This window comes from Erinaceus europaeus, chromosome 5 (genome assembly GCF_950295315.1).
Source record: "Erinaceus europaeus chromosome 5, mEriEur2.1, whole genome shotgun sequence".
NCBI classification, from domain to species: domain Eukaryota; kingdom Metazoa; phylum Chordata; class Mammalia; order Eulipotyphla; family Erinaceidae; genus Erinaceus; species Erinaceus europaeus.
In genome coordinates, this window is record NC_080166.1 from 118,815,783 (window position 1) to 118,829,677 (window position 13,895).

At 37.4% G+C, this 13,895-nt stretch overlaps 1 protein-coding gene across 2 annotated transcripts in view; it reads left to right on the forward strand.

Annotated features, from left to right (window-relative positions):
* UBL3 (ubiquitin like 3) overlaps positions 1 to 9,843 on the forward strand; it is a 60,017-nt gene extending 50,174 nt beyond the window's left edge. For both annotated transcript variants that reach the window (XM_007522397.3, XM_060191672.1), the window contains exons 2-5: positions 283 to 391; positions 2,617 to 2,703; positions 6,533 to 6,610; positions 6,907 to 9,843. In XM_007522397.3, coding sequence (XP_007522459.1) covers positions 283 to 391; positions 2,617 to 2,703; positions 6,533 to 6,610; positions 6,907 to 6,959 — 327 coding nt within the window. In that variant the 3' untranslated portion in view covers positions 6,960 to 9,843. The remainder of the gene's footprint in view (positions 1 to 282; positions 392 to 2,616; positions 2,704 to 6,532; positions 6,611 to 6,906) is intronic.
* The last annotated feature ends 4,052 nt before the right edge of the window (positions 9,844 to 13,895 follow it).

Below are 13,895 nucleotides of genomic sequence, written 5' to 3' on the forward strand. Positions count from 1 at the left end.
TTATCAAATAGATTTTATGCTTGATTTTTATTAATTTCTAAAGGGAAATATGTATTTTCACTACTGATGATGGCCTGTATATGTTTACTCCTCCCACACTAAATAATCGTAGAACCATATGCCAAATTCCCATTCTTTAATAAAATATATATATATAGAATTTAAATAGAAACCAGAAGATAATCATGAGAATGTGATTCAAATAAAAACCTCTAAGGATTTTTTTTACTTACTTAAAAGTTTTCAAGATTTATATTTAAATTAATTACTGTCTTCTTTCAGATAAATCTGCGCCTCATCTTGGTAAGCGGGAAAACAAAAGAGTTCCTGTTTTCTCCTAATGATTCTGCTTCAGACATCGCAAAGCACGTGTACGACAACTGGCCAATGGGTGAGTGGTGGTTTTCTCTTGAGAATGTGTGATGTTAATGCTTTGTGCCCTAACTTGTTTCAGCACCAGTTTTATATATATATATGGTCCGGGAGGTGGCACAGTGGATGAAGCATTGGACTCTCAAGCATGAGGTCCTGAAATCAATCCCTGGCAGCACATGTACCAGACTGATGTCTGGTTCTTTCTCTCTTCTCCTTTCTCATAAATAAATTAATTAATAACAAAAAGGATTTAAAACATATACATATATATATATATGAACAAGTAATTTAAGATATAAGAGTTAAAGAAATTACTGTAGCTTTTTCTAGATTTTACTTTATAGCTGGCTCATTGCAAAATGGCATAAGAGTCCGTACTATAAAGACTTGGTTTCTAAGCTGTGAGCTATTTTCATGTAAGTGAAGATAGTGTGTATGTAAGTGCATGCATATGTTGGAGGTCAGCCCTAGGCCTCATACATACACAGCATGCAACTGAACTGAATCTCCAGCTGAAGTTTTCATTCTAAAATAAAACTGCACTGCCAGTGAAATAGCTCACTTGGATATTGTGATGTGTGCAACCCATGTTCAAGCCTGGTCCTTACTGCACTGAAGGAACCTTCAGTGTTGTCTCTTTCACACGCACTTTCTCTTTTAAAAATAATAATAAAGTAAAAATAAAAATAGAAAGTATCACTCTCATACTCACTCTTTTATATCAATAACTATACCAAAGCACACAGTAAAAAGAAAGAAAAACTACCTTTAACACATTATACAAATTATAATATATTCTCTTTGGTCTGTTATACATATAGTCTGTTTAAAACTGAGTTAGACAGAAAGCTAATTTCTTTTATTATTATTATTATCTTTATTTATTTATTGGATAGAGACAGTCAGAAACTGAGAGGGAAGGGAAGGATAGAGAGGGTGAGAGACAGAGAGACACCTTCACCACTTGTGAAGCCTTCCCCCTGCAGGTGGGGACTGGGGGCTCAAACCCGGATCCTTGCATATTGTAACATGTGCGCTCAACCAGGCCCCAGAAAGATAATTTCTATTTAATGTCACTTTGTGTGTTCTGTGAATTGTTACAAGGTCATGAAGGTATGAAATCCATTTATTCCTTGATTTTTTTTTTTTTTTTTACAAAGTGGTGGCGCACCTGGTTGAGCACACATGTTACAATACACAAGGACCTAGGTTCAAGCCCCTGGTCCCCACCTGCAAGGGGAAGGCTTTGCGAGTGGTGAAGCAGGGCTGCAGGTGTCTCTCTGTCTCTCTATCACCCCCTCCCCTTTTGATTTCTGGCTGTCTCAATTCAATAAATAAATAAAGATAACTTTTAAAAATTTTAAAAAGAACCTCAAGAAGAAGATTTATTTATTTGTCTATTGTGTGTGTATGTGGAGGGGAGTTTGAGAGATCAGAGCACGATTCTGGCACATGAGGTGTGTGGATTGAAACCACGGTCTCACACATGCAAGTTTTGCACTCTACATGCTGAACCCCCTCCCTGACCCTAGTATACTTTATGTTTTCAAGGCACAGTTGACAGTAAACAAAATCGAGGGTGGGAGATAAATGTGGTATTCCTTCTTTCCTCAGATTCTTTACTTTCTGTCTTGCCTCCCTAAAGTGAGTCTTTTAAAAAAAAATTTATTATCTTTATTTATTGGATAGGGACAGCAAGAAATTGAGAGTAGGGAAAGATAGAGAGACAGAGAGACACAGACCTGCTTCACCGCTTGAGAAGCAACCCCCCTGCAGGTAGGGAGCTGGGGGCTCAAACCAGGATACTTACGCCAGTCCTTGCGCTTTGCACCTTGCGCGCTTCACCCACTGCATTACCTCCCAGCTAATGCAGGATCCTGGTTCGAGCCCCGGCAGTGAAGCAGGTCTGCAGGTGTCTATCTATCTCTCCCCTTCTCTGTCTCCCCTCCTCTCTCCATTTCTCTCTGCCCTCTCCAACAATGGCGGCATCAATAACAACAATAATAACTACAACAACAATAAAAAAGGGCAGTAAAAGGGGAAATAAATAAATATAAAAAATAAATAAATAAACTAAGGCTGCAATGATTGCATCAGTAGTAACTATTTCAGTTGTTAGTTCCAAATATTTTCTTATATATAGTCTCCCTGATTCAGATCAAAATATTTAGAATAATGCAATAATATCTTACTTTTACTTTTATCTTGAAATATACCTAACAATTCACTGGTTATTTTCAGACTGGGAAGAAGAGCAAGTCAGCAGTCCAAATATTCTACGACTTATTTATCAAGGACGATTTCTGCATGGAAATGTCACACTAGGAGGTAATAGTCACCTTTGTAGTGGTTTTTCTCCTAACATTTATTTTTATGATATGAGATAGACATTAAGTATTGGGAGAAAGCACTGCTCAACTTTAACATAATGTGGTGTAGGAAACTAAAACTGCAGCCTCTGGGGCCTCAGGCACATTAAGTTATGTGCTGTAACAGGCTCAACTATCTCCCTGGTCTCTATAAAGGATTTAATGTCATGGCAACATTTTCCATCTGTCCTCATTATTATTTGTTTTATTTGATAAGACAAAAAGAAATCAAGAGGGGAGGAGGAGATTGAGAGGGAGAGTCAGCTGCAGCACTGCTTCACCACTTATGAAGCTTCCACCCTGCAGGTGGGGACTGGGGGCTTGAAGCTGCTTGTGCTTGGTAACAAGTGCACTCAGCCTGGTGAGCCTCCACCTGGCCCCCACTGGTGCTTCTGAATGCCAAATTCAACATGACTGCTGCTATTTTTTTATATTAATTGTTCACTCTAGTTACATATTGTATTCAGTTAAATTTTTTAGCACTGTGTTGTTCACTACCATATTAAATAAATTCTTCACTATTACAGATGGGAATATATAAAATAATCAAAGAGTTACTTTATAAATATAACTTATGATATTACTGCATAATATAATTTAAATATTTGAAAATTAAAACCTGACCGACAAAATAGGAATAGTTTATGATCATTGTTTTTTTAAATTATCATAATGGAGTCTTTTCTGTTTGACTCAGTTACAATTAGGAATCAGCCAAGACTAATGGTTATCATTAGTGGGGCAGTAGACTGTGGTGATGAGAAGAACAGATTCCAGAACCAAACTTGCCCAAGCTGGGGCTCAGTTCCTGTATTATAAATCCACCTCTCCTGGTGGCCATTTTTTTCCTAATTTTTTATTTTATTTTATTATTAGATCGGACAGAGAGAACAGGGAGATAGAGAGAGGAAAAGAAAGATACCTGCAGACCTGCTTTGCCACTCGTGAAGCAGATCCCCTGCAGACAGGGAGTGGGGGCTGGAACCCGGGTCCTTGTTCTTGGTAACATGTGCCTGTAACTGGGTGTGCACTGCCTGACCCTGTATTTTTTTAACATTATTTAATTTGATGGGGCAGAGAGAAATTGAGAGAGAAGGAGAGACAGACACCTATAGCACCACTTTGCCACATGTGAAGCTTTCCCCATACAGATGGGGACTGGGGTCTTAAACCCGAGTCCTTGTACTTGCTACTACGTGTACTTAACCAGGTGCAACACCTCCTGGCCCCTTCCCAAGTTGTATTCTTGCCACACTACTTGTTCACTTTGTAACCTTGAGCAAGTTAATTAACTGCTTTGTAACCAGTTTTCTTGTCAATAAAATGGGATAACCATAGTGCCTACCTCATGAGTTGGAAGAGTTAGTTTATTCAAAGCACTTATAATAGTGCTGTGCACATAGTAAACATTTTAATTATTAACTTACGCTTTTTATGTGTGATTTCTCCAATCAAATGTGAAGAGCAATAACAGCTAGATAGTGCCCCCTAAAGGGGGTTCATCTTTATTTTTTAAAAAAATTTTATTTATCCTTATTTATTGGGTAGAGATAGCCAGAAATCAAGAGGGCAGGGGGTGAGAGAGACAGAGACACCTGCAATACTGCTTCACCACTTGCACAGATTAGTTTCTCTCATTTACTGTATATCTATTTCTTACTGCTAAGCCTGTGCTAAATAAACAATTCGAGATACAATGTTGAATACAGTAGAATCTGTTCAGTGTGCTTTAGTATTACAGAAGAGAAACAAAAATCTCTAGTAAATGCTGCATAAAAAGGAACTGAAGTAAATTATGCAAATGGTCACTGATCATTTTCTATATTGAGATCATTTCACGTATACCCAAGTTTGGTGGCAGTGTTACAGCTAGTTGTAAATGTACTGCTGTCTTCTGAAAGATTCCTATCACTTACAATAAATTTTTTTTGTTTGTAGTTTTTTTATAGCTCTTTTTATAGTTATGTTGACCAACTCAATGTAAGAATTAATAGCTCCCTGATTGTGTTATACATTCATTAAGGATAGGACCATAGTTTAAACTACTTTTCTTCTAGTTGTCACATGTGAGTTTTTACATTATTAATCAGTAAATGTTGATTGATTGCACATGAATGAATTTTGAGATTTCATTTCCTTTGAGTATTAATCTATATGAGCAGTTTCCCACTGACTTTATAATTGTATTCTTAGAACTCTAAAGTCCAAATTTCATACTAAAGGCCATGAAATTTGTGTTAAAATTAAATTGTTCACTCATTACCATTTAGGTATATTTTTTGAAGTTTGTTTTTTAATAATTAATAGTTTGTTCTACTATTATTAGTGTCAGTTCATAGAATGTCAGTCTTTTCAAAAACAGAATAAACCATCTCTGATTTCAGTGAATTAGAAAAATAGCATGAGAGGATGGCATAGGCTATTTAAGTTGATCTATTTAACTGTGTTTGTTAAAGATTAAGTAATGGGGGCCAGGCGGTAGCGCAGCAGGTAAAGAGCACATAGCACGGAGCACAGGGACCAGTGTAAGGATCCTGGTTCGATCCCCTGGCTCCCCACCCACAGGGGAGCTGCTCCACAAGTGGTGAAGCAGGTCTGCAGGTGTCTGTCTTTCTCTCCCCCCACTCTCTTTCCCTCCTCTCTCGATTTCTTTCTGTCCTGTCCAACAACAACAACAGCTATAACAATGATAATAATAACAATAACAAGGGCAACAAAGGCAAAAAAATGGGAAAAAATGGCCTCCAGGAGCAATGGATTCCTAGTGCAGGCACTGAGCACCAGTGATAACCCTGGAGGCAAAAAAATTTAAGTAATAATAGGTATTTCTTACTTATCACAATTTTTCTTTTCAATTTTCTTTATTCTCAAATGTGAATAAGAAGAGATGGCACATAGCATGATAGCAACTACCTTTTAACTATTTTAATGGCTAGTGTGAAGAAGGCTGGAGTTTTACTCTGTATAGCCTTGTGACTAGACTTAGGCCCAACAGCTGGAAATCAAATGAGGTTTTCTATCCAGTAAAAGAAGGAATTGTTGAACATGTCAACCTGCTTGAAGGGAAAATGGCCGCATTAGGAGAAAGTGGAATCCTAGTTATTGGGGATGGGGATGGGGATGGGAATGATACATGGGTGCGGTCCTGTCATTGTGTACATGGTTAGGGCAGAGCACTTCCTGCCATTCTTGAAAATTTATGGTTCAGTAAGTTTAAGGTTTAAATTATCAAATTAGCAGGTTTTTTTTTTTTGAAATTCCAGTAAAGATGTGATAACAAGCTTAGAAACTAGAGGATAAAGAAAATTACAGTCCACATTACTGTTTACCAAAATGTGGTCTGAGACAGTGGGCAGAAGAATTACCAAGAATACTTTTAAAATTTTTATTTACTTTTATTAGTGACTTAATACCAGTTTGAAAAATTAAAAGATTCCAGGAATATAGTTCCACAGCACTCCCTCCACCAAAGTTCCCCCCTAACCCCTCCCAACTATTATAATTCTCACAGTCTGAGAGATAATATGGTTATTTTTTCTTTTTTGCAAATTCATATGCTTTGATAATATTCCACATATGAACAAAAGTATCAGTAATTATTTTTTACTTCTCATTTCATTAATCATAATCCCCCCCAGTTCTACCAATATTCATAACTTCCATAGCCAAGGTATGGCAGCCACCTAATACTCCTCCCTAGATGACTGGATGAAGAAAGGGAATTTATAGTCAATGGGATACTATCTCAATATGTATGTGTAACAAATTGTCTTCTGCTTTTCACATAGCATTAAAACTTCCTTTTGGCAAAACAACCGTGATGCACTTGGTGGCCAGAGAGACATTACCAGAGCCAAACTCTCAAGGTAAGCTGTGCCCTAGATAAGTTTCTCTCTCGAGCTGCAGAAGCAAATATTCAAAAACTTGGCTTAGTATGTTTAGACATTCTGAAGCAAAGGAAGTTTTCATAATTGATGAGTAGACCTCATCAAGCAAATAACCAGGCATGTTGCAAACAAGCTAAAAACTAAAAGAACATTTGCTACAAGGTTTGAAATTAAAAAATGTAAACATGTCACACTTTCTTGTTATGCTTGGGTACCTCCCCTCCCCTTCAGTTTGAGCATTTTTATACACAAGCCTTTTCTTTATTTCCATTTAGGTCAAAGAAATCGTGAAAAGACTGGAGAGAGTAATTGTTGTGTCATCCTGTAAAGAGTTCTACATGTGATGTGGTGTAGTCTTTGTTTTCTCATGCTGCTGGGACAGAAGAGACCCAATGTTGCTTCAGAAACCCTTAGGAAGAGCCTGCCTATTAATCCATGGAACTGAATTACCACATGAACACTGTTATCTTTTCTCATAAAAAGTAAAAAAGAACCAAGAACATTTCTCACTATGATTTTCTAGTATGTTTGTCTGTGTTGAACAGTTTCAAAATCATTGGTTTTTGAATGTAGTCGATTTCCAGGGGCAAAGTTAACAAGTTACCTTTCACAGCAGAGATCATTTTGTTGTCACAAAAATTTTCATCACCAGAATTTAACAAATCAAGTGTTCCAAACACACTTTGCACTGAAAAAAGATTGACACTATTTTCTTCATCAGCAGAATTTATAACATGGTTTCTGGCACCTAGAAATACTCATATATATAAACCATACTGGAAGACATTCAGCAATTATTGAAGTTAACCACTGGGCCAACCTGCTCTGGAAAATGGAAAATAAACTAAAATGTTGGGTTTAGTCTACCAAAGTCAGCCATGGTGGCTGCACTGGCACAGAATACAAAACTGAGTGTGATGATTTTCACTGCAACAAAGGAAAAAAGCGAAATGTGCCTGTTGTTTAAAGCACTCAGTAGAGGGCTGATGAAACTAATTGTTTTTCCCTTAACACATGCACTCTCGGGTCAGACAGTAACTGAGTGCTTCTTCATACAGCACAAAATGGGGCGAGTGCGTTTCCTAGCCTTAATGTGGGAGGGGTAAATTCCAATCACTCATAGACTCTCATCATCATGCTGAAATAGTAGGAAACCTCATTTACTCCTCAGCGTCACATGTCAATATCAGCAAATTCAATTTTTCCATAATTACAGCTCATCTATAACTGGGTCCAGCATCATGCTCACTCATTAGAAAGTTCAGGTAAATTTTTTAAAAAGTTCTCCATGGTAATAATTTTGTTTCTTTATGTAGTTTGCATTTGGTATTAGTGCTTGCCATTATATTAAAATCAACAGCTGATTTTAAGGCATATATGATTAAAGATGCCATTCTTATGTTTTGTACCAATAATTTAAAAATTGATATGCTAAAAACAATTTGCACAGCACTAAAGCATGAGCTAGTTTTCATCTAAACCTGTAAAAATACAAAAGATTTTATATTTTTTCACTGGGAAGAAATTCTTCCTGGATGAAATTACAAATATGTGTAGAATATATTTAATTAAAAAAAACTTATAAATCTTAACTATAGAACTTAAATGTAGATTGGCTTGTAGTTTATAGAACAATATTCCATATAAATAACTTTAGCCTTCATAAAAATGAAATTGCAGGCTGACCTTATGTTCTGTACTTGTGTCTATGGCCCTTAAAAACATTAAATGTAAATGATTTTAAATGGTCTGCTTTCTTTAAAGGTTATTTTGTTTACTGTTTATGCTTTCATGAAAAGGCTTTATATGCAGTAGACCTACAAAAATATTGTTATACTAATCAATTAAATTTGTATAGAGCAGAGTTTTAAAATGACTGTAAATAGCACTAATCATTTTTTTTCTGCAACTGTACTTATAGATTCTTCCTGTAAACTAAATTAAAAAAATATATATTGTGCATTTCAGTGGTAATTTTCAAGGTCTTGAGTAGGTCGATAATTAGTTTAAGACTGTCTCATCCATTGTTAATTTTTTTTAACTTTATATCTGAAAAAGTTTAATATTGTTAATTTCAGGAATATTTCCAATGTACCTTTAATATTTAACCAGGCTAATTTGTGCATAGTCACAATAATGGATAGAATTATGTAGTCTTTGTTACCACTAAAATGTTGTATTCAAGAGATGTTAAATATTTATATGCTTTGTTGACTAGCTCAGATGTGAATTCTCTTAAGAGTTGACTAAAGATGAATCTGGAAATTCATTGGGCAATTAAGCCATTTGTGGCTCTACTCTTTTGTTAAGAAAAAAACTGCTTATAATTATTTTAGTCCCTGTTTTAATTCTAATTACCCTTCTTGTTTTCCCCCCAAAGTTAAAGACGATCAGTTAATTATGATTGCATTTTTATGGTGGTTAAAACTGTTCTCTATTGGATTTTGATAAAATTTTCTGTGTGTTCTGTATTATAAATGTCCCTTTCACAAGACCTCAATTTACAGTTTATAAAATGGATGGGTTCACTACTAGAGAAAGACTTGTTTCACTTAATATCTTTCTTGTGCAAAATGAAAAAGAATAAAAAGCAGTAAAATTATATACTGAAAACACCAAAAATTTAGATGCCTTAATAATGAATATGTGAAGTACTCAACTTTCCCTTTTAAAATAGTGACTGCCTAGTGGTTAATATATGGTTGATCTGGTGGCATTACTTTATAAGGCACAGCTATATATAAATAAAAAATGTATATGGTTGATCATATCCAAGGTTACTATTAAAGATCCCTCTGCCACAAAGAGCTCACTTACTGGAAGGTGAGAGCTGCATAGACCCAGTAATGTAAATCAAGCCTGAGTTCTAGGCCTCTCAGCCTGCCCACCTGTATCCAATTCACCTCTTTTACCTAAATTGCCCCAGATCTTGTTAAGTGTTCTAGACAAGGCAAAATTTGTCTTCTTTATTAAAACCTCAGCATGTCTCCTTGATCTGAATGATTTATTCTCTCTTCAAGATAAGTTGTATCTTATCATGAAAAAATAGTCTCTAACATTATCATTCACATTAAATGAGGTTTTCTCATAACGGACGTTTACCCTTGATTTTATGTTGTCTTGACCAATGTTACAGTAATTTCTGTTAGCTGACTGTGGTAAACAATGTTTGATGTGAAAAGAAATTAAAACTTTCTTCATCTGTTATAGAATATTTCTCTTCTCTTAGATGGCTTCCATTCATAATTCTGGCATGTTTTTCTGTCTTATACTATTTTTTCTTTTATACTTTCAGTTTAGTTTATTCCTCTCTTCAGTAAAGCCAGCAGTATGTCAGCCTTTATCCTTCTAAAGTTTACCAAGTGGGAGAGACTTACTCAACCAGAGTTCAGTAAGCCTTTACACCATCCTTATTAATAACAGCCACAGACTCATCTGTAATTCTTTCCCAGTACCACTTTGTGATATAGTCTACTCAGTCATCTGGTAGTTAAATAGTGAGATGGAGGTGTGAGAGGAGAGTTTGGGAGAAGGTTATGTAACCATGGCTAATAACTTCTCAAGCCATTTAAAATTTGTAATTAATAATAGTTTACAAGATTGTAAGATTACTGCACCCACCTCCAAAGTTTTGTGCCTTAATCGTCCCAATGATAATCACCATAAAAAATAATTGTGACACATGTCCGTTTTAACTCCAGATAAGGATTGCACTGTTTATTTTGTGACTGTGACAATGATGTCAAGTGTTTGTCCTTTAATGTTTATAGTCTGCCTCATTTTCAGGATGACAGCTTCAAGAAATACAGGGTAGGCATAGGAAATCAATACTTGAGGAAAGGAATATGAATATATTTTATGATTTAGCCAATTGAAAAGGAATTATAGGGGGCTGGGCAGTAGCGCAGCGGGTTAAGCACACAGGACCAGACAGGAATCCCAGTTCGAGCCCCCAGCCTCCCACTTGCAGGGGGAGTCGCTTTGCAAGTGGTGAATCAGGTCTGCAGGTGTCTATCTATTCCTCCCCTTCTGTTTTCCCCTCCTCTCTCAATTTCTCTCTGTCCTATCCAACACGCAACGATAGCGACAACAACAATGATAAACAACAAGGGCAACAAAGGGGGAAAAAACAGCCTCCAGGAGGCTGGATTAGTAGTGTAGGCACTGAGCCCCCACAGTAACCCTGGAGGCAAAAAACAAAAAAAGAAAAGAGGAGTCATAACATACCTCCCCATGGTGAGTGTCAGTAACGCCACACCCTCCGCCAACTTGTCCTCTTACTTCACCTATCTTATCAACATTCATTCAGTTCTACTATTTATATATTTAAATAAGTGATGCGTGGTTCAGCTCTGGCTTATGGTGGTGCTGGGGAATGAACCTGGTACCTCTGTACCTCAGACATGAAGGCCTTTTTGCACCATTATGCTACCTCCTTAGCTCCATTCAGTTCTTAATCATCTACTACATAAAGTAGGTTTCTCAGGATTCAGAGACCTGTTTCTTTTACTGCCCTTCTCTATTACAGGAGTTTTTCTCTGGGGCATTGCTAACCTGAGTTCCATAGTTAGTATGCAGCTTTCTCTGTGTGTCAGAAGCATTTAAAAAAAAAAAAAAAAGAATTTTATTCAAGCCATTTTAAATTTGTGATGAATAATAGTTTACAAGAGTGTAAGATTACCACACCCACTACCAAAGTTTTGTGCCCTAATTCTCCCAACAATAATCAACAAAAAAATAATTGTGACCCATCTCCATTTTAACTGGCACTGCCATTTAGTCCTCTGCTTTCAAAGCACCACAGTAAGAGCTGGGCTGGGATACCAGGGCTTGTTTCAAGTCGGTGACCAAACAGATCAATTACTGTTTTGGACAGTGGTGCTTTTCACACATAGAATAAGACAAAAAGACCTATGGTGTGGAATTTGAAAGCTTATTTCAAAATAATTAGAGTGCTGATGTTCCCAAGAATCTACCTGACAAACTGGTAGGCCTGTTCTAAGACTTTGTGTTGGAAATAAAGTGCTAGGTGTTAACATACACACTAAGCATTATGAAAAGACTTTACAAGGTGATATATGTGGGTGATTTTAATAAGATTTGAATTAGAATAAAAAGAAATGCTCCCAACAATTCAACAAGAGACATGGCTTCATATAGAGATGCCATGTTATAGATGGACAATAAGCAAAGAATAGGACATATTAACACAAGGGCATAAAACTGTCAAAATGTGAGATGGGACTCCTTGACTAAGAAAAATATACATAGTTGAGAGGGCTTAATGAGGGAGGAGTGCCAGGCTAGCATCGCCGGAGAGAGAGATGAGGAACTCATGGCAGCATGGTAATACAAATCTTTATTGATGCAGACGCTCCAGAGTTGGGTGTGAGCACAGCTGGTTAAGCTACATGGCGCCAAACTGCAATGGCCGCCTCCTGCTCTGCACACCAGCCCTGCTCCAGGTCGGGAAGCAGGAGAGAAAAGAGGGTGAAATCAGGAACAGAAGTGGGTTTTATGGGATAAAAACCAGAAGTGGCAAGTCAGAAACAGAAATGGCTAGGAACGGGGGTGGAGAGAGGCAAAAGGCATGGTAAGGTGGAAGCTCCTTAGCAACTGTTGCAATGGTTTTAACTGGCAGGAATTAGCAATACCCTGAGGATAATGTGGTGGGGGTCTTTCAGGAAAAACAATGATTATGTAAATAGACCATAGTGTCAACAATGGAGGATGGAGCAGGGGAGCTGCCCGACAAAGGACACAGCATTATGTCAAGAAGACGTGGTGCTTCATAGAGCTAAGAGGTTAAGTGGGTGAGGAATAACTGAATGGTGGTGGAAAAGATAGACAGGTGATGACAGGATGACAGTTTATGTTCTCCAGATTCCAGCTTTGGATTTCCGAACCCTCATCAGATTTCCAACACTAAGGTAGTGTAGTGATGAAGGAGGGCCTCCACCCACCCCTACCTGGGTGTCTTACCTACTAAGAATAGGCTGATTTTTGACTTGCTGATGAGGCCAGGGCATAAGATAACAGGTTAACATATCCCTGAGGTCATGGAAATAGCAAAGCTGCTGCTATGGGATTCCCATTGACCCAGAAGGGCAGAATGTTTCTAGGATCTGTTCCTGGTCAGTGATATTTGAGGGGAAACTGCTGACAGTATTTTGCAGGGAAGATTTCATTCCCAAGGAGAACTTAGAAAAAGACTTTTTCCTCTTTTTTTTTTCTGCCTCAGGACATTTTTTAGTTTGGATATGATGACTCAAACTGTTACAATCACCTTTTAACCCTGAGAGGAGATCGCCAGAGGGCAAAGCCAGCATACTGAAGTTGCAGAATTGGGAAAAAATTTAAAGCCTTGGCCCTGAGGAATTGGCAGAGTTTCAGAATTTGCCTAGCAGGAAGTCCCATGCTCTAGGTGCCTTTGTAGGCAAGCTAATATATTTATTGAAGCTTTTTCCACTCCAAAGCATCTCTAGGACTGCTAGGTATCAATACAGACTCCAAACTATGAAATTAGCTTTCAGAGATGAGAAAAATGTTTCTATTTCGATTTCTCCAAAACCTCTGCTAGCTAGTTGCAAATTATCCTCTGAATGAAAGTAAAAAGACATCTAAAAAGACCATAGTGACTACCAATCACTTCTCCAATAAAATCATTTTAAAAGGCATGAGCAGAAAAAAAGAGGGCTTGGTCATAGAGGCCAAGGATGACTACTCATAGGAAATAGCTCTAACAATAACATTAGGAGGATGTGAGATGCATTGGAGTTGAGAGACAATTAAAATTTACATTTGCTATGTTCAGACCCAAAAAAACAAAACAAAAAGTACAAAGCAAGGGATTCATTTCTGGTTCTCAAACCTGGCTGTCCATTAGGATCGCCTAGGGAGTGTTGGGTTTATTTTTTAATATTGGCACCTGGGCCTTTCAGATTAACCTAGTTAAAGCTGAGCACTCATGGCTTGGAACAGTGGCCTTAATTTTTGCAGGTGACCTAAAAAGAATCACTCCATATCCTTAAATACAAAAGACTATCATAAAAGACAGGAGTGGGCATAGTTACATCTTACAGCTGGAAGCTAGGTAAGATAATGGAGACAGGAAAGAGGCACAATGAGTTGGAGTTACCAGAGTTAGACAAATTCTTTTTCAGAATTCTGCACTCTGAATTAGCACTGCCCCTCTGCCTACCTCCCGGCCCCATGATCAGGATACACAAGGCTTAGGCTTCCTGTGGGTGCTCATCCCCACCTC